General features: G+C 41.6%; 1 protein-coding gene across 2 annotated transcripts in view; it reads left to right on the top strand.

Moving 5' to 3' along the window:
* The window catches only part of LOC109918207 (calpain-9-like), a 71,074-nt gene that overhangs the window by 14,267 nt on the left and 31,185 nt on the right, over nt 1-25,622 (top strand). For both annotated transcript variants that reach the window (XR_007262071.1, XM_020518107.2), the window contains exons 2-8: nt 13,296-13,365; nt 15,190-15,308; nt 17,525-17,658; nt 19,860-20,028; nt 20,408-20,491; nt 22,857-22,942; nt 23,906-23,983. Coding sequence is in view for 1 of the 2 variants with exons in the window: in XM_020518107.2 (XP_020373696.2) it covers nt 13,296-13,365; nt 15,190-15,308; nt 17,525-17,658; nt 19,860-20,028; nt 20,408-20,491; nt 22,857-22,942; nt 23,906-23,983 (740 nt within the window). In the remaining variant the exon portion in view is untranslated. The remainder of the gene's footprint in view (nt 1-13,295; nt 13,366-15,189; nt 15,309-17,524; nt 17,659-19,859; nt 20,029-20,407; nt 20,492-22,856; nt 22,943-23,905; nt 23,984-25,622) is intronic.

Here is a 25,622-nt window from a genome sequence, read left to right as displayed (position 1 = left end):
TATACCATTGTAACTACAGTCATGCACGCACAACTGGAGGAGTGTTCCTCAAACATAGAGGCCAATCAGGAAGTGGTGAACTTATCTGTCAGGCCACAGTTCAATTGTCAATCTCAGAGATCCACAGCACCCCAATAGTAGAACTGGAACAGTAGCTATTGCAATAACAAATGACATGAGAATGACATTCCCCAGAGAAGGAACATCACCCAGATGAACAGCCAATGACAATGCACATGCATGCCATTAAGAGGCCAGCACAATTTAAAAGCTCTGTGCAATACAAATGCAGAAAATGATGGGAATAGTGAACTGCTAATACATTAGAACAGTGGGTAATTCAAAACGTAAATGATAATGAATGTGGTTTTTTTTTGCATGAAAAGGGGGTTGTTAGGGTTAGAAATGTAGTACTGTACCTACATTCAGGACATCTTCCATGCCCTCCACCTCCTCCAAGACTTCCAATTCCCTGGCCTCCAACACCTTATCTTCACTATGGACATCCAATCCCTGTACACTTGCATTCTCCATGCAGATGGCCTAAAAGCCCTCTGCTTCTTCCTCTCCCACAGGCCCAACCAGTCCCCCTCCACCGACACCCTTATCTGCTTAACTGAACTCGTCCTTACCCTTAACAACTTCTCGTTCAACTCCTTCCACTTCCTACAGACTAAGGGGGTGGCCATGGGTACCCACATGGGCCCAAGCTATGCCTGCCTCTTTGTAGGATACGTGGAACAGTCCCTCTTCCGTACCTACACTTGCACTATCTCCCACCTCTTCCTCCGTTACATCGATGACTGTATTGGTGTCGCCTCATGCTCCCACGAGGATCTCAAACAGTTCATCAACTTTACTAACACCTTTCACCCCAACCTCAAGTTCACCTGGACCATCTCTGTTACCTCTCCCTCCTTCCTGGATCTCTCTGTCTCCATCTCTAGTGACCACCTCGAAACTGATATCTATTTCAAGCCCACCGACTCCCACAGCTACCTAGACTACACCTCCTCTCACCCACCTTCCTGCAAGAATGTGATCCCCGACTCCTAATTCCTCCGTCTCCACCGCATCTGCTCCCAAGAGGAGGCGTTCCACTCCCGAACATCCCAGATGTCCTCGTATTTCAAGGACCACAACTTCCCCCCTTCAGTGGTTAACAACTCCCTCAACCGCATCTTTTGCGGTTCCCGCACCTCTGCCCTCACACCCACTCCCACAACAAAAACAAAGACAGAATCCCCCTTGTTCTCATGTATCACCCCACTAACCTCCGGATTCAACGCATCATCCTCCGCCACTTCCGCCACCTGCAATCTGACCCCACTACAAAGGATATATTTCCCTCCCCACCTTATCTGCCTTCTGTAGGGACCATTCTCTCCGTGACTCTCTTGTCCACTCCACTCCCCACTAGCCCCACCACCCCCAGCACCTTTCCCTGCAACTGCAGGAGGTGCTCCACCTGCCCCTATACCTCCCCTCTCACCTCCATCACAGGCCCCAAAATAACCTTCCACATCAGACAGATGTTCACCTGCACATCCACTAATGTGGTCTACTGTATCCGTTGTTCCCGTTGTGGCCTCCTCTACATTGGTGAGACCAAGAGGAGGCTCAGAGACCGCTTTGTAGAGCACCTGCGCTCGGTTCGCGACAAACGACAACACCTTCCAGTCGCAAACCACTTCAATTCTCCCTCCCACTCCCTGGGCGACATGTCCGTCCTGGGCCTCCTCCAGTGCCACAATGAAGCCACCCGGAAACTAGAGGAGCAGCATCTCATACTCCACCTTGGGAGCCTACAACCCAATGGTCTCAAAATGTGGACTTTACTAGCTTCAAAATCTCCCCACCCCCCGAACTCATCCCATGACCAACCCTCCCTCTCATCCCTGCCTTCTTGAACTGTCCGTCTTCTCTCCCACCAATCCGCTGCTCCCACCTCACTGACCAATCCCCACCATTACCTACCTGCACTCACCTATCACCATCCCACCTACCTTCCCCAGCCAGACCCCCCCCCACTCTATTTATTTAAAAGCCCCCTTTCCCTCCCCCATTTCTGAAGAAGGGTCCCGACCCAAAAGCAGGAGCTTTCCTGCTCCTCTGATGCTGCCTGGCCTGCTGTGTTCCTCCAGCTCCACACTGTGTTACCTCTGACTCCAGCATTGGCAGTTCTTACTATCTGTCTCTGTACCAGTGAGCCTCCTAGCTTGCTGCTACTATGAGGCACTCACTGCAGCCAGTTCAATAAAGTCATAGTCCAAGTCAGTGTTTGCCCTACAAGCTCATAACATGTTCCATCGGCAGTTATAGATGGTGTTACATTAAAATTCCTGTCAGCTTCGGTGTATCCACCTCCATAAGCACAGCACTTGTATAAACGATGTTCGCAGCTCCTGTTTGGGCTGAGGTTTTGATGTCAGCTTCATTTTACAAATTGTAAGTTCTGGCTGGATGCTTTCATCGTGTGACCTCTCATCTCTAAGTGTTCAGTCTGGTTGTCCAGCAAGGCCATTTGTTCTATGGTCAATTGAAATTGCGAACAGCCTGTTTGGGTGATATCTTGTGATCCTCCATTGGCAAGGTTTGGGGTGGGGAGGCGGGGAGGCCTGTAAAAGTGTCAGGCTGGCCTTCCTGTCATCCTTCTGTTCACTCTTAATGTGCTCCCAATTTTAAGTGGAGTAGGCAAGCCCCAGTGAAGTCCATCTACCTACCCCCTATTTTAATGCTGGCCAGAGGAGCTTAGAAGCAGTGGGGATGCATGAGTTATTCTGCTTGGGTCTTTGGTGGAAACTCCCCCTCCCTAAAGGATCTCCTTTCCATAGCATGAATGCCTTCTAAGTTCTACCCCTGCAGGTGCTTCCTTCCTTCCGTGGCTTATCCCTTCAGACACAAACCACCTTTCCCCAATCTCTCCCCCTATTCTTAACTCACCTTCCCATTGTGACACTCCCAGACCCCAACACTCACCAGTTCCGGGACTCTACGATTTGGCCAGGGGACTGCTTGTATCATCAAGAGTGGCTACTACTACTTCTCGTGCTGCTGGGACCTCCGAGTTGCTGCCAATCTAATTGGTCAGGATTTCTACATGTCTGAAATGTGATTGGTGGGGATGAGTTCACTACTGACTCTTCAGGTGACAGGGTGGGAAACCCCACCATCTGAAAAATCATGCCCATTTGTTTGGATCATTCTTGACCGACAGAACCATTCACCAATCCCCCTGCATCCCCAAACTTGTTAGCAGAAATGTTGGAAGAAAATGAAAATAAACAACTTGTTTTAATGTTCTGATAACCCCTGAGAAAATTTATCTTGTGGCAAAGGAGCAAGTGATTAATCTTTGATTCCTGGAGAGCACAGGACAATCCTGGAGAGTTGAGAATTATGGCTCTCATCCAATAGGAATCCTGTTACTCTCAATGGGATTCACAGTTAGCCTATCACAGATTGCAACCAAAACATTGATTGTCAGAGTTTCTGTATACACCTGGCTTTGGCCTTCCAAACAGAATTAGTAGTGGGTGTGCGTCAGCTATGACTAGAATTTATACTGATCCAGAATTACTGCATTCCATAGCTGAGGTTTGTGGGTGGAGTGAGGGCGGGAATTGGACACAAACTGAATTTCCATCTAGCCTTCATTCTTTATCATTGAATCAGCAAATTAAATAGAGTATTTTTATCAGATGTGACTTACTGGGTATCACTCCAACCTCTGCACCACAAATTTGTGGGTTCAATACTCCCTCCAGAGACATCAGTACCCACTCTAGGCTGATATTCCAGCTCAGTACTAACACAGCTTTGCACCATTGAAGCTGTCATCTTTCGTATGAGCTCTTGGACTGAGGCCAGAGCTGTGTAAGAAAGATCCCATGGTGCTATTTCAAAAAGAGCAGGGGAGTTCTCTCTGATGTTTTGGTCAAGATCGATCCCTCAACCAGCATCACTGGTTCATCACATCAGAAGAACAAGGGCAGCAGGTACATGGGAACACCATCACCTTCAAGTTCCCCTCCAAGTCACTCACCACACTGACTTGGAAATATATCACTGTTTGTTCACTGTCTCAGAATGTAAAGGAGAGGGAGAGAGAGTGCGTGCGTGTATGTGTGTGTGCGCCCGCGTTCGCGAGGGAGAGAATGTGTATGTGTATGAGAGAGAATGTGTGTGTATGTGCGTGCTTGAGACAGAGAGTGTGTGTGTGTATGTGAGAGGGTCTGTGTGAGTATGTATATGAGAGAAGGTCACTCTCTCTGTCACACACACACACACTCTCAAGCGTGTGCGCACACACATACATACACTGACACTTTCTTTCTCACACATACACACACACGTATAAATCTATGGGGTGGATTTGCATTTGCAAATTTGTGATTGCAAATAAATTCTATTTTGTTCAAAAGGTCACAATTTGTAGACAATGTGGCATTTTATAAATTTTTACTTTGGAAATAAAACCAGTCTGACTCCAAGTTAATACACAGCCAGATTCTAAACAAGGCTTCACACCTAAAATGCATTGTCTGACCCGAGATGTCACCTCTGGCATACTGATAAAACCTTTAGTTATCTTGGGGCAGTGACTTGGAAGAAATTCTGGGATTTGCATATTAATCCTTTCTAACCAATTAAAAACTTAACAGCCATCTTAGGTTTGTTCAATGTGTTTGCATCAGTTCTATGACCTTTTGATCTTTTGTATATAAATTTTGTGTCTGATGCCACCTCTCTCACACCTGAAGAAGGAGCGAGACTCCAAAAGCTCGTGTCTTCAAATAAACCTGTTGGACTATAACCTGGTATCATGAGATTTTTGACCGTGTCCACCCCAGTCCAACACCGGCACCTCCACATTGTGGGTTGACCCACAATGCCATTAAGGACAGAATTCCAGGATTTTGTCCCAGAGACAGTGAACAGTGATTTTTGACTGGGTCAACCCACAGCAGATGGACTGCAGAGTTTCAGGAGGGCAGCTCACCAGCACCTACTCAAGGGCAATTAGGGATGCCAGACAGCGATGCCCAAATCCCACAAATGAAACTTTTAAAAAACAAAGATCTGATCATTAGCTCCTGAGTTATTATGGGAGATTGCTGTGTAAACATTGGTGTGTTTCCTACATTACAGCAATGATTAAATTTCAAAAAACACATTTTCTGTAATATACTTTTGGAAATCTTGAGATTGTGAGAAGTGATTTTTTTAAATGCAAGTTTTTCCTTCAGTTACTGGGATGTAACACTGGAAGTGTTTTTTTGAATCATTACTTCAGAATATAGTGTCCACCTGCTGGGTTCACTTTCTCTTTTACTCATGTTCCATTTTGCACTGACTTTGGAAATTTTCTCAGTCGATAAATTGTCTTTATTCTCTCAGTTTTGTTTGAAATTCAGTCCTCCCTCTGTAGCCTGTCCCCTAAATATATAGGTCTGTGCTTAAACAGCGGAGAAAGACTTACATTTACATAGTGTCTTTCACAACCATTGTATGTTTCAAAGTGCTCTACAAGTAGTGAATTAATTTTTAAAGTGCAGTCACTATTGTAATGTAGGGATTGTGACATCCAATCTGCGCAGAACAAACTCTCATAAACAACGTGATAACGATCAGATAGAACCTTTAAATGATTATAGCCTATACAGCCATTTGACCATTGTAGCTTCACTAGATCTCTGGAGAAGCGAGCCACAGCCTTACCCTCTCCCTGTAACCGTTCCTCCTTCTCAGGTAATCATCAAATTCCCTTTAGAAAGCCTTGAATGGATCTGCCTTCACACACTGTCATTCCAATGCACTCTAGATCCTAATCACTTGCTGTGTAAAAAATAGTTTACTCATCGCCATTGCTTCTTTTGCCAATTATCTCTTCAGGGAACCTTTGAGAAAAACTCTAATGCACTTCCCCCTTCTCCAACGAGTCTCCTGTTTCTCTGATGATGTTGATTGAGGGGTAAATGGTGGCCAGGATATTAAGGAGAACTCCACTGCCCTCCTTCAAAAAGTGTGACGGAATCTTTTACATTTACCCCCTCAATAGAACCTCGGTTTAACATCTTATCCAAAAGGTGAAGCACTGATCGGGCAGCAGCTCCTCAGCGCTACACTGAAGTGTCAGCCTTGATTGTTCCACTCATGCTCTTAGAGCCCATAGCTTTGTGATTCAGAGGTAAGTGCTATCAACAGAGCTGTAATACAAACACAAGGTGCCATACACACGCTCACCAGAGATGATACTAGAAAGAAGTGATCAAAGCCAGCAGCAATTTCTTCCCTAATACTCACAATCTTATGGCACAAAAGGAGGCCAATTGGCCTATCATAACTGTGGTAGTTCTTTGGAAAGACAGATGCAATTAATCAACAATAGCAAGTTGCATTTATGCAATACCTTAAAACACAGTGAAAACATCCCAGGGTACTTTGCAAGATGCTTTCTGATGAAAATTTGATCCTGAGCCACACAGAGGAATATTTTGACAGTGACCAAAAGCTTGGCCAAAAAAGCCTTTAAGCAGCAGCTAAAAGAAGGCTAGAGAGAGTTTGAGAGTTTAGGGAAAGCTTAAAGTTTAAAGGTTAGTCAGCAATGGTGGAACAAATAAAATTAAGGATAACAAAAGAGGCTGGTGTTGAAATGTTCCCATTTAAACAGAGTGCAATCCTTTGATTATGCAATCCTTTTATTAATTTATACATTTGTTTTATGATAATTATAGACAATATCATGAATTACTGATTTAAATTTGTTAACATCATCATGATTTAGGAACTGTAGCAAGGTTGATTTTTCCATAAACCGACTATCTCTCTCCACAATCTCCCTTTCTTTAAAATGCTTCTTATCAACTGCCCCCTTAGGCCAAGCATTCACTTCTCTTCGTTAATATCTACTTTCATGTCTCGGTGTGAAATTCTGTTTTGTAACCATCCTGTGCAGAACCTTGAGATGTTTTTGCTAAATTAAAACAGCTAACTAAATGCATGTTGCTGTTAGTTAGGTGGATGTATTGTCTCTATACCTTGTTTTTATGTATTCAAACTTATTGTCAGTTTGATCCATTAATACCATGATCCATAATCAAAAAACACAGGCTGTATTTTTGTACAATATAAACATAATTACTTGCTCATCATTTTACAATGGGAGGACTTTGGTCTGATTGATATTTAGTGTAAGTTTAATGTGGTTGGCCCATTGTGCCTGTGCCAGCTCATTGAAAGAGCTAACCAATTATTCCCACCCCTGCTTATTCCCCATTCCCGGCAAATGTTTTGAGTACTTATCCAATTCCCTTTTTGAAAGTTAATATTGGATCTACCTCCATTTGAGGCAGGACACATTCCAGATCAGAGCATTTTGCTGCTTAAAAAATTCTCCTGATTCCCTCTCTTATTCTTCTGCTGAGGATTTTAAATATAAGTCCTCCTGTTGCCTTCAAAAACGTTTCTCCCTGCGACTCCTCAAGCACACACTCGCAGCAATGCGCCGGCATCTCCTGGCATTTCAATCAAGCCTATCCCAGCTCAGAGCCTCCCTCTCCCAGGCCTGCAAAGGACCTCTCCTGTTTTTCATTCTTCACAGGATCCACAACCTCAACTCATGATTCTACTCTGCCTTATTGGACACTATAAACCATAAGTATACTAAACTTACTGGTGCCTGCCACCCAACACAGGCCTCTTCCACCCTCCCCAAATCCCCAACCCTATGCAGGACCTTCCCCACAATGTGCCCGCCACCATTGGCCATGAGCTTTCCTGCTCCTCTGATGCTGCTTGGCCTGCTGTGTTCATCCAGCTCTACACCTTGTTATCTCTGATATTCTTGCACTGTGGTGTCAAAGGTGCCGTCTTTTGAAAGAGGCAAGAAACTGAGCTCTATCTACCCTTTGACGAGGACATAAAAATATCTCACAGCACTGTTTCAAAAATAGAGTTCTGTCCAGTATCCTGGCCAACCTTTATCCTTCAATTAACATAACTGAAAATCAGAATACCTGGGCAAAATCTTACTGTTGTTTATGGGAGTTTGCTGTGAGCAAATTTGCCACCACATCTTCTACAAACAGTGACTAAATTTTTAAAGTACTGCATTGGCTGTGGTTCAGAAATGTAAGTTCTTTCTTGATCTGTCATATTTGCACAGGTATGTGAACAATGGGTATTTGTTTTAGTGACAAACTAATAAAGTCAATTGTGCTCCATACATGCCCCATTCAGGCCCCTCACTATACAACTGACCTTTTCTTGGAGGTAATGTATCAGCCAAATGACCGGTGGTGAGGGTGCGGTAGGAGTTGGTCGGGTGTGGGGGGAGGGGGGGATGGTGGGGGGCATGGTGGGGGGCGGGGGGGGGGGGGGGGGGGGGGGGGGGGGGGGGTGGTGCATGTGGGAGAGGATGAAAGATACAGAAATAGCCCTACCTTGTTGCTAGGAAACAAGTAATGAGTTTAACTTTCTAGGTGGGGTCGACAACAAACCTGCCAAACTTTCTCAGCCAGTCATTACTTGTTTGAGAACCAGTTTAGCTGCAATTTTGTCCTCAGGTTTGAGGTATTATTCAAATCCATTCTGTCAGTTTTGGTTTTCATTCTTAAATATTAGTTATTTTGTATAATACCGGGATGTAAGTTGAAAGGAGGTGCATTCTGAAGAACAACACATCATAGTTATAAAGCCACTGTAAAGTAGTATAAATATCACAAGGTACTTCACAGGAGCACGAAAAATAAAATTTCCACAAAAGCCCACATAAATAGAAATTAGGGCAGAGGAATACAGAATGCACATCAGAGGGCACAGGATGATAGGTGAACAGGACTTGGTGCAACATTTGGATGTTATCAAACTTATATAAAGGAATTGAATGTGGAAGACCAGCCAAGAGTGCACTGGAACAGTCAAATCTGGAAGTAATACAGGCATAGATGAGGCATCCAAAAGCAGATGAGTTGAGATAATGGCCAAGTTAGGTTCAGTTATAATGGTGGAAATAGATAATCCTATTGATAGCGTGAATATGAGATCAAAACCTCTGAAGTCAAAAATCTCACCAAAGTTGTGAACAGTCTGCTTTTGCTTCAGACAGTTTCAAGGGAAAACTATGGAGACCATAACTGGGGAACAGAGTTTGTGATGCAGACCAAAGACAATGGTTCAACCTTCCAAGTATTTATTTGGAGGAATGTTTTGCTCCTCCTGTACTGGATGAACACTTAGCCAATTTAGAGATAGATGGTGGTGTGGTAAAGTTGGGTGGCATGAGTACAAGTGCAAACTAACACTTTGTTTTCAGATGGTTTCGCTGAGGGGCAGTGTGTAGATGAGAAATGGAAGCAATTCAAGGGTAGATTATTGGGGGTCACCAGAAATAACAGCTACAAGAGAAATCATTGCCTCTGATTTGCTGGCTATGATGAGACAGATAAGAATGGAACCAGGTGAGAACAGTTCCACTTGCTGGATGACAGTGGAGATATGTTGGAGGAGGGTGGTGTGGTCAACTGTGTCAAAGACTGGAGAAGAATGAAAATGAACAGGGGAAGTTTACCTTTAGCTGGGTCACATAGGATGTCATTCATGACTGTGATAAGAGCCATTTCAGTTCTGTGACGGGGCATAATTCTGAATTCAAACATGGAGTTCCAGGAAGGCTTTGCACAGATTTGGGAACCAACAATGTGTTCAACACATTTGGAGAGGAAATGAAGATTGAAGATAAGGTTTTAATTTATGGGGTCAGAGGAGGCAAGGGAAGCTTTAAATGGTAGGCCATCAGAATTGTGTTAACAGAGTGAGACAGAAAATTGGAGCAGTTTTAGAGAGAAATTCAGGACTCTGGGCCCAGGTAGCTGAAACCACAGCCACCAGTGGTGGATTGTAGGCATTTTGTAATGGACAAGAGATCAGATTTGAAGAGTATAAACATCTCAGAGAGTTGTCAAACTGGGATATGTTATAAAGGCCATGAAAAATCGATGGGTTAAGAATTTTAAATTTGAACTGGGGACCAATATATGTTAGGAGTACAGGGGGTCATGGTGGACAAACATTCTAATTGTTAAGTAATCGTACAGTTGAAATTATATATTTCTCCATGTTATGAGGGACATTTAAAGAGGCTTTCATGGGAGTAGAACCTGTCTTCCTACAAAAGCAGGCACAGAATGTGATGCAGGGCAATGCCTCCCTTACCTCAACTGAGCAAATCTTGCAGATATACATTGAGTTTATTGATTTTGACAGCTGACTGGATCCACTGGTTAATATGTAATCTCAGAGAGTGATGTACCCTGTACTAATTGTCAAAATTAAACATGAGACAGTTTAGATAACAGTGGAAACAATCTCAGCTTCTCAGGTCTTATGTCCATGAAAAATAACCCTTGATATTCTCTGGTCTGACAAGAATAATCCCAGCTTCTCTGACTCTTTCCTTCCATAGACCTGAAGTCTCTTAACCCATATCTCATTCCAGGAAGTATTACTGATACAACAAAGAGGGGGGGAACATGAGTGGAATCTCAATGCTAGATTCTGCTTGATTGCACCCTGCTGCTGTGCCCTGGGTGGCTAACCCATGCCAAGGGTTTGGAGCAGAGGAGGAGATACTTGTTTTTGGTTGAAGCTTGGGTTTGGTTCATGAATGGTTGTTGGGCCACTTGGCAAAGATGTATCTTCGTTTGGGACCATGAGTTGACAAGTGATCACCGGGTGTGACTGTGCTATTGTCTATAACTATAACTATATACAGAGTAAGGGGTGAAAATCTCTCTGTTCTTCTCTTGTGAGTAGCAGTATTCCAAAGATAAAGTCAGCAATGAACCATTGATTGCTGTCCTTAGAGCAATGTCTTAGAGGAAATTACATGGAGACATTCAAAATTATGAAGGGTTTTGATCGAGTAAACAGAAAGAAACCACTTCCACTGGTAACTAGAGAGCACAGACTGAAGATAATTTGCATAAGAACCAGAGGAATAATGAGGAGAATGCTTGAGTCCAGTGATTGTTTGGAATGTACTGCCTGAAGTGTTGTTGGAAACAAATCCAATTGTTCCTTTTAAATGAGAACTGGATAAATATTTGAAAAGGAGGGAATTACGGGGATAAGGGAATAAAGCAAGGGAGTGGGATCAATTTAATAGCTCAGTCAGAGAGCCAGCACAAGATGGGTTGATTAGCCTCCTTCTGTAACGTCAGATTCTGTGATTATTACTGTCAAATATATGATTGCTGAGAGATTTGGATGAATATTGAAGAGAAAGGAAAAAAAATGGTTGCAAAATGTAGAAGTTTGTTACCAAGATTAAAGAAAAGGCAGACAAACAATGAACTGAAGCAACTTTGTAAATGTTTGCATTGGAACAATGCGTGACCAGAAGACACAAATCTAACATGATTAACAAAAAATGGGGTGGTTGGCTGTAGGTTCATAAAACATGAGAAATAGCAATACAGGTTAATAAAACTAATTGCAAATTGCAAACAAAGCACTGGAGTTCATTTACAGAGGAATAGAATTGAAAAGCAGTGAAGTTGTTGCTAACCCTGCTGATGGTAATACTAGACAAGTTAGGACCCATAAGGAAACCTGGCTTGATAGATCATATGATTAATTTTTGAAATTGGTCAATGTGTTAGTTAGTCATTGAGACATTCACACAAGGCTACAAATCTGTTTAACAGCAGAACAGAGCTTATTAAGGAAAAAAAAGTCAAAACATGCAAAGCTATGTATATATAATGAATGAATTAGTTTTGTATGTAGCAAGACAGTTAGAAATATCTTAACACAGACATCAAAACAAAGTTCCAGCATGTTTTCCAACAACATCCATTACAGTCTCAATTCCAGATAAATTTCACTTCTATCTTACTTTTTAGTCACATAATTTGCCCCAGTTTCCTTTTCTTGAACTGTGGTGATAAATTTTACAATTCCTTTTTGATAAGAACCTTTCAAATTTTTTATGACCTAAATTTTATGAGTTTCAATAACTTGAAGATTTCTATCCAGACTCTCCTAGCTTAGAAGCTCCATAGACTAGAAACCATTTCTGCTGAAGAGATTGGTTTTCTTGAACTGACTTTGTTCTCCCACTAGGTGAAGCATCTCATCTGAATTAAAACTCCAGGTTCTCTGAACCAAAACTTTGAATTTCCTGTTCTGAAGTCAAAACTAAACTTAAAGTATTTAATTGCCTGTCATAAAACAGCAGTAGTAGAAAAAAATTATCCGTTTATATTACAGAGGTTCTCCCAGGAATCCAACTGCCTCACATGCATTCTTAGAACTGATGCACTTTCATATAACCTTCTGACTTGTTAAAAATAACTCACAGAACAGATCCTTGTTCATCTGCCTCTATTTTGAAATCCAAAGCCTAAAACATAATATATATTATATACCACTCATCGCATTATGTTAAACATGTACAAGTTCTAATTTAGATGGCACTGTGAAGAGTTCTGGTCTTCAGCAAACTAAAAAGAACCAATGTTTTGCTTAAACTCATTTCACTTGAACTCTCAATTTTCAGGAACATAACCAAAATTTTAACCGATGATTGCCTGTTGAGGTACTGGAGGAGGTCCAAATGAGAATTACAAAGGATAATACTAGAACTGAGATGGTGTAACAATCAGGATTAATGGAATGGACTGAGGCTTTTATCAGATAAAATGGCTGAGAGATGATTTAATAAAGGAAGTTAAAAGTTATGAAGGTGTTTGCTAGACTGTATTGACAGAAAATGTTCCCACTAGGAATACAAAACTAGGGTTCATAACTGTAAGATAGTGACTACTTAATCTGAAAAAAAATTGAGGAGAAACATCTTTAGTCAGAGTAGTGAGAATGATGAACTAGCTATTGCAAAGATAGATTGAAGTGAATAGCACTGATGCTAGGTAAAGAAAGGAGAAAAGAATAGAAAGTTTCTGCTGATAGATAGGAGGAGGAGGAGGAGTGGCGGAAAGCTTGTAGGGATCATAAGTGCTAGCATGGGCCAGTTGGGTTGAATGCCTGAGATGTAAATTCCACATGATTTTATATATCCAGAGGGGTGATGAAGCAAATTTGTTTCTAGTTGCCTCACGGGTTTTTCTAGTCTAGAATTTATGGTCTGAAATGGTATTGGAAGCAGCTTCAATCATAACTTTCAAAAGGCAATTTGATAAATTTGTGAAATAGGGAAATATGACAGAGCTCTGGGGAAAATCAGGGGTGGATTGCTATTTCTAAAATGTTCCAACTTTTTGATTTGCTTTCAGGAGATTTCGAGTAACCCGAAGTTTGTTATTGATGGAGCGTCGAGGACAGATATCTGCCAAGGAGACTTGGGTAAGGAGTTTTAATGAGTGAGTAACCACAAGGGGAGCTTACAAAAAAGATTTTGAAGTAGCAATGTGGATGGTGAGGTTGTCATCGACAGGCAAGAATTGGCCCCAACTCTCCACCAGTTGTGAACTGAACTTTTGAGCCAGCAGTATGGCGAGGGGAATGGAGGTGTTGAGTGGATGAGCATTTATTTGGCATTCACCTGATTTTTAAATGTCATAAATGTACATTCATCTACCACTTCCTCTGGCAGTTCATTCCATATATGCACCACCCTCTGTGTGAAAATGTTGCCCCTCAGGTTCCTTCTAAATCTTTCCCCTCTCATCTTAAACCTATGCCCTTTAGGTTTAAACTCCCCTGCTGTAGGGAAAAGATCTTTGCTATTCACCTTATCCATGCCACTCATAATTTTATAAACCTGTATAAAGTCACCCCTCAACCTCCTAAGCTCCAGGGGAAAAAAGTACTTTTGGATGTAGTCACTGGTGTAATGCATAGTAAATGCAGCAGCTAATATGTACACATCAAGAACAGGTGCATGAACAGGGAGAGGTTTACAGGGATATGGGCCAAACACAGGCAAATGGGACTAATTTAGTTTGGGAAACCTGGTCGGCATAGACATGTTGGACAGAAAGGTCTGTTTCCATGCTGTACGACTCTATGATCCCTTATTATTCTGTCCCTGTACTGCAGTCTGTTTCAAAGCTTCTGGTCAAGGTGGACTTTTTGGCAATGATGTCATGAGATGCCATTCCAGCAACTCTGGAGACAAAGTGCATCATTGACATTTAGTTTTGGTGGAGCAGAAACAGAGGGTTAATACCAGAGAGGCCAGAGTCTGACTCCTTGACTGTATTCAGTTTATATTGTGACCAATATAGAAACATACAGCCTATAAAAACAAGCTGGAGATAATCTTTCATACGGAATTATTAGGCAGGAAATCATTTGATCAACCAAACTTAACGCAGGCAATGATATCTGGAGCGGTCAGTATAATAGGTCATCAGCATCCAGAAACCTACACTTCAGTACAATGGCATGCCTGGTAACCTAGAGTAATTGACTAGGACACCAGGGACAATAGTTTTGAATAAGGTTGTGGGAGCTTTTATGTCCATCTGAGAGGGCAGACAGGACCTTCTCAATTTAGTGCCTCATCCAAAACACGGTGTCTCTGACAGATGCAGCAAACCCTTAAGTAGCACATTGGATATATGGATCAAAATCCTGGAACTCCCTGATGGGGATTTTGGGTGCACCTACATCAGATGAACTGCAGCGTTTCACGAAGGCAACTCACCTCTACCTTTTTTAAGGACTATAAGGCTGAACAATAAATACTGGCCCAGCCAGCAACTCTCACAAGGAAGAAACACAAAAAAAAAATCAGCTTGGATTGTGCAGCTCAAAACTCTGGAGTGGGACTTTAATGCACAAACTTAGAACTGCTGCTAACACATGAAGTTGTGGGAACTGAAAACAAAAAATACTGGAGATCACAATGGGTCAGACAGAATCCATGGAGAGAAAGCAAGCTAACATTTCGAGTCTGGATGACTCTTCACCAGAGCTCTAGGCTCGAAATGTTAGTTTGCTTTCTCTCCATGGATGCTGCCGGACCTGCTGCGATCTCCAGCATTTTTTTGATTTCAATACAGATTCCAGCATCTGCAGTAATTTGCTCCTACGTTACGGGAACTGCCTTACTGTTGGAACTAATGCCATGTACCAAACCAACATGTTCCTTTGTAGCCAAGAGTATTTCTGATGCTGACCTATGGTTGAGCTTGTTAACTCCTGTTTGCTTTCATTTACCAGGGGATTGCTGGTTTCTTGCTGCTGTTGCTTCACTGACTCTTAATCAGAAAATAATGTGCCAAGTTGTTCCTCTGGATCAGACCTTTGACAGTGATTACGCTGGAATCTTTCACTTTCGGGTATGACCCTTGACATTCTGAAGAACAGAACCATGGTCAACATTGATAATTACTCTTCTCCACAAATTATGCTAATAAGGATTTAGGCAGGAGACAAATCAGTTAGGGAGGAGGAAGGACAAGGGAATGCGTGGAGGAGGAGGAGAAAATGATGAAACGCAGACCAACATAAAACAAGAAATGGAAGCGGTTAGAGGGTCCAGGAGAACAAAAGGTGAAGAAGAGAGGACAAGGGATAGGATGAAGGAAAGCAGAGAGCTGAAAATGAAAGAAAAGTGAAAGGATAAAAAATAACTTGCAATTATTAATGCATTTCAAAGTTGTGTCAAGGCACTTTGTGGCTAATGAATTATTTTGAATTGTTGCCACCACTGGAATGCAATAAATGTAGTGGTTAGTTTATGCATAAACCTGCAAAAGCAATGAGCTAAGTACCAAATAATTTACCTCCAATTTTAACAAGGGAGAGGGCAAAGTGATACCACAAATTAGTGATGGCAAGGTTTCAAGAACTGAAATGGAATAGAACTAAGGAGAGTGAGAAAATTAGGTCAGCACAGAGACAGCACGAAAAGAATAATGGAGGGATGAAGAAGGGAGGAAGGAGGAGTGGAAGATTGGAAGGATGGATGAAAGTGAGGGGGATGAAGGATAGAAAAGGAGTAAAGGAGTGGAGGGAGTGGTGATGGACTGCAGGAGAAAAATAGAAAGAGGGTTGAAGGAGGGAGGAAGTGATGAAGGAGGGAAGGGAGTGATGAAGGAAGGAGAAGGGTTAACGAGGTTTAAAGGAGGGTGAGAGATGAAAAAAAAAAATTCTTTGCATCCATTATCTAAATTGTATGAACTCTGATTCCTGAACTTTCTGACATTAGAAATAGTTTCCCCTTATTTACTCTAACAAAACCCCTGATCATTTTCAACAACTCTTTTAAAGCTTTACTTACTTGTCTTTGCTCTAAGGAGAATGAGATCAGCTTTTCCAACTCCTCAGATACTGAAGAAGTCAATGTCTAAATGCAGCAAGACCTGCACAATATCCAGGCTTCGCTGATAAGTCGCAAGTAACGTTCGTGCCACACCAGTGATGACCTTCTCCGACAAGGCAGAATCCAACCATCTTCCCTTGATGATCAATAGGGGGAGGCAATGGCCTAGCGGCATTATTACTGGACTGTTAATCCAGAGACCTAGATAGTATCCCGGGGACCTGGGTTCAAATCCCGCCACAGCAGATGGGAAATTTGAATTCAATAAAATATCTGGAATTAAGAATCTAATGATGACCATGAATTGGTTGTTGGAAAAACCCATCTAGTTCACTAATGTCCTTTAGGGAAGGAAACTGCCATCAGCAATGTAGTTGACTCTGAACTGCCCTCTGGGCAATTAGGGATGGGCAATAAACACTGCCTAGCCAGTGATGCCCTCATCCTGTGAATGAATAAAGGGGAAAAAAAAGAAATAACATTTCCCTACTTGAATCTCTGCCACAATCAACATCCTGGGGATCACCATTGATTGGAAACTCAACTGTCTAGCCATATAAATACTGTAGCTACAAAGGCAGTTCAGTAGCTGGAAATTCTGTGGTAAATAACTCATCTCCTGTCTCCCTAAAGGCTGAACATCTACAAGACACAACTCAAAAACCTGATGAGATACTCTCCATTGTTTGGTCAAGTGCAGATCTAATAACACTCCAGAGCCCAACACCATCTGGGAGATTGCAGTGCGCTTGATCAATATACCATCCACCAATCTGAACATTTACTCCCTGCACAACTGATGCACGGTGACAGCATTTTGAATCAAATGCAAGATGCACTATAGCAAAAGAATAAGGCTCATTAGACAGCATTTTCCAAACCTGTAACTTCTACCACCCAGAAAGACAAAGACAGTGGACAGATGGGAGCACCACCACTGCAAGCTTCCTTCCAAGCCACACATCATCTTGATTTAGAAATATATCACTGTTCCTTCGCTGTCGTAGGGTCACAATGCTGGAACTCCTTTCCTAACAGCACCTACACCACATAGATTTCAGGAAGGTGGCTCACCAATGCCCACATTCTGTGAAAAAATAAAGGAAAATCTCCACCTTATTGAAATCCTCTGTATCATGTTGACTTGAGTGAAGCTATTAACTGAATTTTATTTTCTGAGTCTATTATACTACATTATATCATGAATAATATTTTTCTAATTTCCCCTAGTTTTGGCAATATAATGAGTGGGTGGATATTATAATTGACGACCGTTTGCCAACCTTTAGAAACCGTCTGGTATTTCTACACTCTGCCAGTAATGACGAGTTCTGGAGTGCCTTGCTGGAAAAGGCCTATGCTAAGTGAGTACAAACACTATCATTGTCTATAATCTGTTAATGTAGATTATAATATATCTGTATTCTTTTTACCCTCGACACTCCTCCTTGGCCTCTGAGATTTCAAAGTTTTGCAAAGATAATTTGGATTATTTATTCTTGGGATGCGGGCATTGTTGGCTAGGTCAAAATTTAATACCCAGCCCCTCATTTCCTGAAGAGCTGGTGGTGGACCCTTCCATCGGTGCGTAAGAGAAAAACAAAATTAGGCCTTTGCCAACTCTGGCCACATTCCTGGAGGACTCTTGACCAGACATCTCACCTCTAATCTGGTCAAATAACCTATTTCCCCCTCCCATTTCCAAATATCTCAGAATAAATAAACTACAATATTAAGTAAAAACCGAAAGAACTGCGGATGCTGTAAATCAGGAACAAAAACAAAGTTGCTGGAAAAGCCCAGCAGGTCTGGCAGCATCTGTGAATGAAAAAACAGAGTTAACGTTTCAGATCAGTTCTGAGGAAGGATCACCAGACCTGAAACGTTAACTCATTTTTCCTTCACAGATGCTGCCAGATCTGCTGGGCTTTTCCAGCAACTTTGTTTTTGTTCCTAAAATATTAAGGAACAATTTTGTCCCCCTCTGGATTTCTCCTCTTGCTTTCTGGTAACAGTACCCTGGAGATTAATCTTTAATTTCTGGTTGGCAACATTAAACCACTTTAGTAGTGGAACTGGCGTCACATATGGTATGAGGTATCAGAAAAGTAGTTTTTTAAGACAACTTGACAGCTCCACAGTCTCTTTTATTAATACCAGCTTTTTGTGTTTGGATATTTTTAAACTGTGTTAAAATTTTTCAAAATGCTATGGTGAAATACTGAACTCACATTCTCTGGCTTATCAGTTCAATAACATATACAAAACCTACCAGAGATTTCCTCCTTTTCCTAGTGTGATTTTCCCCTGTAGCTTTTGTCAAGTTATCATTTTCTTTGAAATGACCCAAGTGCTTGCTGTCAGCCAACTGAATGTTCTCTGGAATCAGTGGACTAATTTCTTTAATGAAAACTGTCAGAGACATTGTTCTCAGTGTCGTCTGTGTCTCAGTGGGTTGCATGTTTCACCTCTAACATCCCACTCTAGAGACCTGAGCATACAATCAGGTTTACTGTGCAGCATTGAAGGGAGTGCTGCATCGTCCCTGGTGGTGCTTTCCAACTGTGATCCCATTTTATGGCTTGAAACTGTTCACAGCCCCTGAGCGAGAACTGTAAGACCAGGGAGTGAGTGGGAGCGATGCAAACAGGAGGCCAGGCAACACACAATTTTAAAAACCCACCTGTTCGCTGCTTTATTTGGAGCAGGAAATGGACATCAAACATCATTCAGGTGGATCATGCCCACCATTAAAAACAGAGAGGAATTAAAAGGAACACACAGCTGTTAACATGAGGTCTAAGTTCCACAGCAGCAGTGGCTACCTTAGATGTCACGACCCTAGAATTTTGTTTCGTGACCCACAGCTCGGCAAGTCCTGGTGCTGTTTTCTTTAGATGAGATTTTAAACTGAAGCCCTGTTTTCCCCCTCAGTAAATGAAAAAGATCCCATGATACTTTCTGAAGAAAAGCAACGGAGCTCTCCCCACTGTATTCGCAAATATCGATCTATCAGTCAACGCCATAAAGTACATTTGCTGATCAACAACACATTCCTGTCTGTGGGAGATGGCTGTGTGCAAGTTAGCTGCCATGTTTCCTACATCACAACAGTGACTGCGCATCAAAAGTATTTGAGCAGCTTTTATGTACTTCGGGATATCCTGAAGTTGTACAAGACACTAGAAGCTTTCCTAAATAAGAGAGATAATGAAACTGCTAAATTGTAGTGACTGGTGTTTCTATCAGGCAGAAGAACAAGAGGTCCTTTATCTCACCAGAGTCTGTTCAACTGACTGGATGAAGGATAAAGGTTCTAACATTAATATTCCTGATATCAGCGCAAAAGCTGAGCAGACTGGATTACATTTTCACTAACAGAATGAGCAAAGCAGACACATTCAGAGATAGTAAGAACTGCCGATGCTGGAGTCTGAGATAACACAGTGTGGAGCTGGAGGAACACAGCAGGCCAGGCAGCATCAGAGGAGCAGGAAAGTTGACATTTCGGGTTGGGACCCTTCTTCAGAAAATTGATGTTAATCTATCTTTGTGTGTTTAACAGGCTATATGGCAGCTATGAATCACTAAAAGGGGGAAGCACATTAGAGGCCATGGAAGACTTTACAGGTGGCATGGGAGAGACATTCAATTTGAAAGAGGCACCCCCAAATCTGTATAGCCTCATTCAAAAGGCATTGAAACGGGGCAGTATGTTGGGATGTTCCATTGATGTAAGTATTCAAAATCGTATGTAACGATTTCCATTCCAAGGGATTTTACAATGTAGTCCATATTTAAACTTGCACATTTCAAATGGGGCCAGGAGTGTGACTTATTTGCCCTAACTATTGTTGCTGATTCCAAAGGTGTTACTCACCCAGCGGGTTTGCTGTTCAGATTTGTTTCAGCAGAGATGAGTGTTCATTCAAACTTGTTTTGGAAAGATGGAGTGGTGAATTTGTGAAGATGTTGGAATTTTCTTATGTTTAATAACTTCAGGGGAGGGCAAAAACGATCAATTGTATTAGTGTCAAAGGACTCACTACACATGGTGGGACCTGTAAATTGTTAAAAATCATAACAGACAGTATGTATCTTTTCATTTTGAAGATTACAAGTGCAGCTGAAACAGAAGCTCGCACCACGACAGGACTTGTGAAAGGACATGCATATTCTATTACTGGTTTGGATGAGGTGAGCTCTCTGCTTTGAGCTTGTACTTCCTGTCTGTTGTGCTGATAGATTCTAATCACTGTGTATTCTTTCCTTTCTGAAATACACTATTTCCTCCTTAGGCTTGTGGGCTTCGGACAGCTTGCCTCAGTGATGATTCTTCAAGTGTCAGTTTTGGCTTTGAGTATTAGTGGGCTCATTTCAACCAAGATGCACACTTTAGCTGAGCTCATGCCTGTGTTTGGCTGGTGCCTTGCACTCATCTATTTCCAGCAAGGATAGCTGTGAGGGGAGGGCAAGCCCCATACCAAAGGCTAGTTTGGTATTGAGGCCAAATGCAACATTCATGCCCCTAGCCCAGGTAAAATCCAAACTGACTGAACACAAACCTCAGGATGGAATTGGACACCTTCCTGAATAGTGTAGGTCAGCTTTGGTGATGGAACATGAAGAGCTAAATGTAAGTTCGGAACATTTTATCTCAGGGGTGGGAAAGCATTTCAGCCTGAAGGCCACGTGTGGCAATGGAGATTATACGGAAGACCATTAAACTCTTGGACACATTTTAAAAGAGTTGCCACCGAGGCCATTTGACTTGTAAGTCAGTCAAAGAACACCTTCCTAGTTTTCAATTTTTCTCAAAATACTAAGCGCTACAAGCTCTTTTATTACACTCATCATCCTTCTATTAAAGATCTAAACTTTAGCTGAATTTCTGGTGGAAACAGAAGATGTTTATCCAACGTTAATGATCAGAAATGTATCTACAACTAATCATTAAGATGGCCAACTCAAAATGTTAAAAAAATTGATGACGCCCATTACATCACTTCATTACATAACAGCCAAAACAGCATTTGATATTCTGATCTAATTAACTATCTGAACTTATAGATGTGTTGAAGTTAGCTGCCAAGATAGGTATTTAATTACTTGAGTTTTGGAAAATACTGGCAGATACCTAATACTGCAGTATTTTTATATGGATCTCCAATGATATTATTTTAGAGCCTAATATTTCATGCTAATTGGTTTTTTAAACATATTTCACATTGAAGTTTTCAAACAAATTTACATTACCTTTCCAAAAGGCCCATTTATGCATCATCATCAAGCTGAACCAGGCTTTGATTGTTGAGGCTAGAAATGAGGTATCTGTAAACATGTTCCCTCACAAGTCATTTCTAATTTGATCAGATTAAGCGATCTTATAACGTAGGCCATTACATCCAGTGCAGTCTTCAATCAACTGCATGTCAACAATATGACCTTTCCCCGAGCAACTATTGTCTACAAGTTGTACCAAGACAGAGAGTTAACTTGTACATTGTGTAGCTCTCAATCCTCCTCCACATGTGCCCCCTCAATCCCTCATATGGCAGCCCTACTCCTCAAGAAAAGTCTGTTCCTGTGGTGAATTATTCATAAAACTCTCGGAAAGGCCAGGTCAGAATTTAGTACGTTATAGCTTGAAAACTAAGTGTGAAACATATTATAGCGGATAATGGATACTCTCTACCAATTCCTGTCAAGCTAATCATGAGGGGGTCTAACAGACCATCACAATGCAATGAATAAGCAATGAATGAGCAGATATTCCTCCTTCTCTTCTAATATCTCAATGATTGAAATTCATCCCTCTGTAGGGCTAGAGGGGAATTACTATTATACTATAATTCTGGCATTAATGACTCCAACAATGCCTCTGCATCTCTTTTACCTGTGCCAGTCTGCATTGTATATTGAAGTCCAAACAATTGACTTGTATTCATCAGTATGACTGCTGTTCATCAACTTTGCCAGGTCAGACTGTGACAGCTTATTTACGTTGAGCAACTCTCAGTGCTTCTACACATGCACTGATGCTCTCTCACATGGTGGTGGCATTCCTCAAGAAACCTCCACTTTCCTGGCCACGAATTGTTGGAAAACCTATCTGAAACTACTTTCTGTGGTCACTGGATGACCTGATCTGACCTGACCAAAAGCTCCCATGGGCTTGACATGGCCTGGAGCCATAGCCTGATATATCGAGTGATTTTAAGGAAATAACATTTTGTGCATGCAGTTATATCTGCATCAACCTCATGTCCCCCAGTCTCCTACCTAGAGCCCCAGGACCTCAAATTGAATCAAAGAGGCTAATGCTTATGAACTTCTGAGGAAGGGTCACCAGACCTGAAACGTTAACTCTGCTTTTTCCTTCACTGATGCTGCCAGACCTGCTGAGCTTTTCCTGCAACTTTGTTTTTGTTGTTGATGTTTATGAACCTTATCTCAAGCTGAACTCCCATCCAGGCATGTTAGATCAATCTTTCTGGAGGCTATTGTGGCAGATTATGAATATAGATTGCTGTCTTTTCTCATATTCTGTTTTCTTTTGAAGGTGAACTCCAGAGGCCAACGAGTGCAGCTCATCCGTGTCAGAAATCCCTGGGGTCAAGTGGAATGGAATGGACCATGGAGTGACAAGTAGGTGATGGAAAAACCGTAGAGTAGAACAAGAGCAATCATATCAACACAACACAATCCTATATATCACAGATTTATTGGGGTTTTAAATGCTGAAATTTTAAGATTATGTAGAATTCAAAACTCACAAACTAGCCATTTGGTCCATTGACTGCAGGATTGTGTTGTATTGTGTTATATAAATATAATGCTTCATATTCCTATATTGGGTTGAAAAGCCCATAATGAGTATTTGTTTAATACATCTGAGCAAGGCCAGAGCGCAGGGAAAATCCAAATCTAGCTTGGTGAATTTGGATATGGGCAAAAAACTGTGCCTATGAATGTGTACTGGATTGCAGTTTTCAGAATCTCAGTGGAGAATATCAGAACTGGAGCAGTTGTTGAGGCAGTCCAGAAGGGCAGGGTTCTTGAGAGGCAATTTAAAGGACAAATGAGCAATAGTGAAGAATTGTATTCCCTTGTGTGGTTGAATGAGATTTGATGACCCACTATGTCATTAACATGTGGGGGTTACTGAGAAATGTGAGATCTGTTCTGATCACATTTGCTATTTGATGTGTGGGGGTTACTGAGAAATGTGAGATCTGTTCTGATCACATCTGCTATTTGATGTGTGTTGTATGGCATTTGATGACGTTTTTTACCCATGTGTACCGCATGTTAATTCTGGGCGTTAGAAATAAATTGTACATGTATTGTAGATTCTATTACTGTTCTAATTTGTGTCATAAAGTCTTGGTGTTTGTTCAAAACTGTAGAATCCTGTGGCTTTATTCTCTTTGTGAGTCCCCCAGATCTCACCTTTTGTCTACTTCAAACTAAAAAGTTATCCGTCCCCAACAAGATCATAACATAAAGTTGGCAATCTAGTCTGTGATCACAATAGCACTCCACTATACAGCCTTGGGATGGTTAGAAATAAGGTGAGACTGTAGCTAACTTCCCTTCCCTGTTTTGCAGCTCTCCTGAATGGAAGACAGTGGATGCAAGTGATTATCGGAGGCTGAACAATATTGCCAAAGATGATGGCGAGTTTTGGTAAGGTATTGCTAATGTATAAGAAACTGTTTGAATTTCCTTTATCTTTTTGAAGATTGGAAATTGTCTGATGTGTTCGTGTCACATCCGGTGGTATATTTTGTCAATTTTATTATTAGAATTCATCAACATATACCCATTCCATGTAGATCTCATAATTTCATGCAATTAGATCTCCACTCAGCTTCCTTAGTTTCAAGAAAATAATTCTAACCTGTCCAGTCTTTCCTCATAACTGCAGTTCATCCGTAACATCCTTCAGTGGATGTCCCCAATGCAATCACATCTTTAGTACACTTGCCTTCATTGCTCAGATCTTCGAGTACAGGAGTTGGGACGTAATGTTATACAGAACATTGGTAAGGCCTCTTCTGGACTATTGTGTCCAGTTCGGGTCACCCTGTTGTAAGAAAGATGTTATTAAGTTGGAGACATTTCAGAAAAAAATTACCTGCATATTGCCAGGACTAGAGGGTTTGAGTTATAAGGAAAGGCTTATAAGGAAAGACTTTTTCCACTGGACCGTAGAAGGTTGATGGGTGACCTTATAGAGGTTTATAAAATTATGAGGGGCATGGATAAGGTGAATGGCAGGTGTCTTTTCCCTAGGGTGGGGGATTCCATGACAAGGGGGCATAAGGTGAGAGGAAAAATATTTAAAAAAAGACATGAGGGGCAACTTTTTTATACAAAAAATAGTTCGTGTGTGGAATGAACTTCCAGAGGAAGTGGTGGATGGGGTAAAGTTACAACATTTAAAAGACATATAGATAAGTACATAAATAACAAATGTTTGGAGGGATGTGGGGCAAGCGCAGGCAGGTGGGACAGTTTAGTTTGGGATTACAGTCGGCATGGACTGGTTGGACCGAAGGGTCTGTTTCCATGCAGTATCATTCAATGACTCTATAACTATGACCAGAACTGCATGGAGTACTCTAACTCTAGGACTAAACTTGAAAATCGTTACACTTTTGAGTAACTCTTTACTTACAGATATATATATTATTCATAGAGGCAGTACTAGGGTTTACTGATCTAATTCCTGGGATGGAGGGATTGTTCTATAAGGAAAGATTAAGTAAACTGGAATTTAATTCTCTGGAATTTAGAAGAATGAAAAGTGACCTCATTCGAATGTATAAAAATTCTTACAGGCATTGACAAAGTCAACGAAGGAAAAATGTTTCCCTTATCTGGAGGGTGGGGTGGGGTGGAGGTGGGAACTACCTAGAACCAGGAAACACAGCTTCAGAATAAAGGGCAGGTCAGCTTGGACTGAGGTGAGAAGGAACCTGGTGAATTTTTTGAACTCAATGTTCCTGAGAGCTACGGAAGCTCAGTTGTTGAGAATGTTCATGCAGAAATCGATAAGATTTCTAGATGTTAAAACCATCAATGGATATAGGGATAATGCAGGAAAATGGTATTGAAGTAGAAGATCAGTTATGAGCTCATTGAATGGTGGAACAGGCTTGAAGGGCTGAAGGGCCTACTCCTATTCCTATTTCTTCAAGGAAACCTATGTTGAATTCATACAAGACATCCATGTAACTCTGTTGGACTTCTGGTCACATCATTATAGGAAGCTTATGGCAGCAATGGAAAGGGGACAGCAGAATTTCATTAGGCCATTAGC

Source organism: Rhincodon typus, chromosome 5, assembly GCF_021869965.1.
Source record: "Rhincodon typus isolate 14 chromosome 5, sRhiTyp1.1, whole genome shotgun sequence".
NCBI classification, from domain to species: domain Eukaryota; kingdom Metazoa; phylum Chordata; class Chondrichthyes; order Orectolobiformes; family Rhincodontidae; genus Rhincodon; species Rhincodon typus.
Note: the sequence above shows the minus strand (reverse complement) of the source record. Positions and strands in the feature narration are given on the sequence as shown.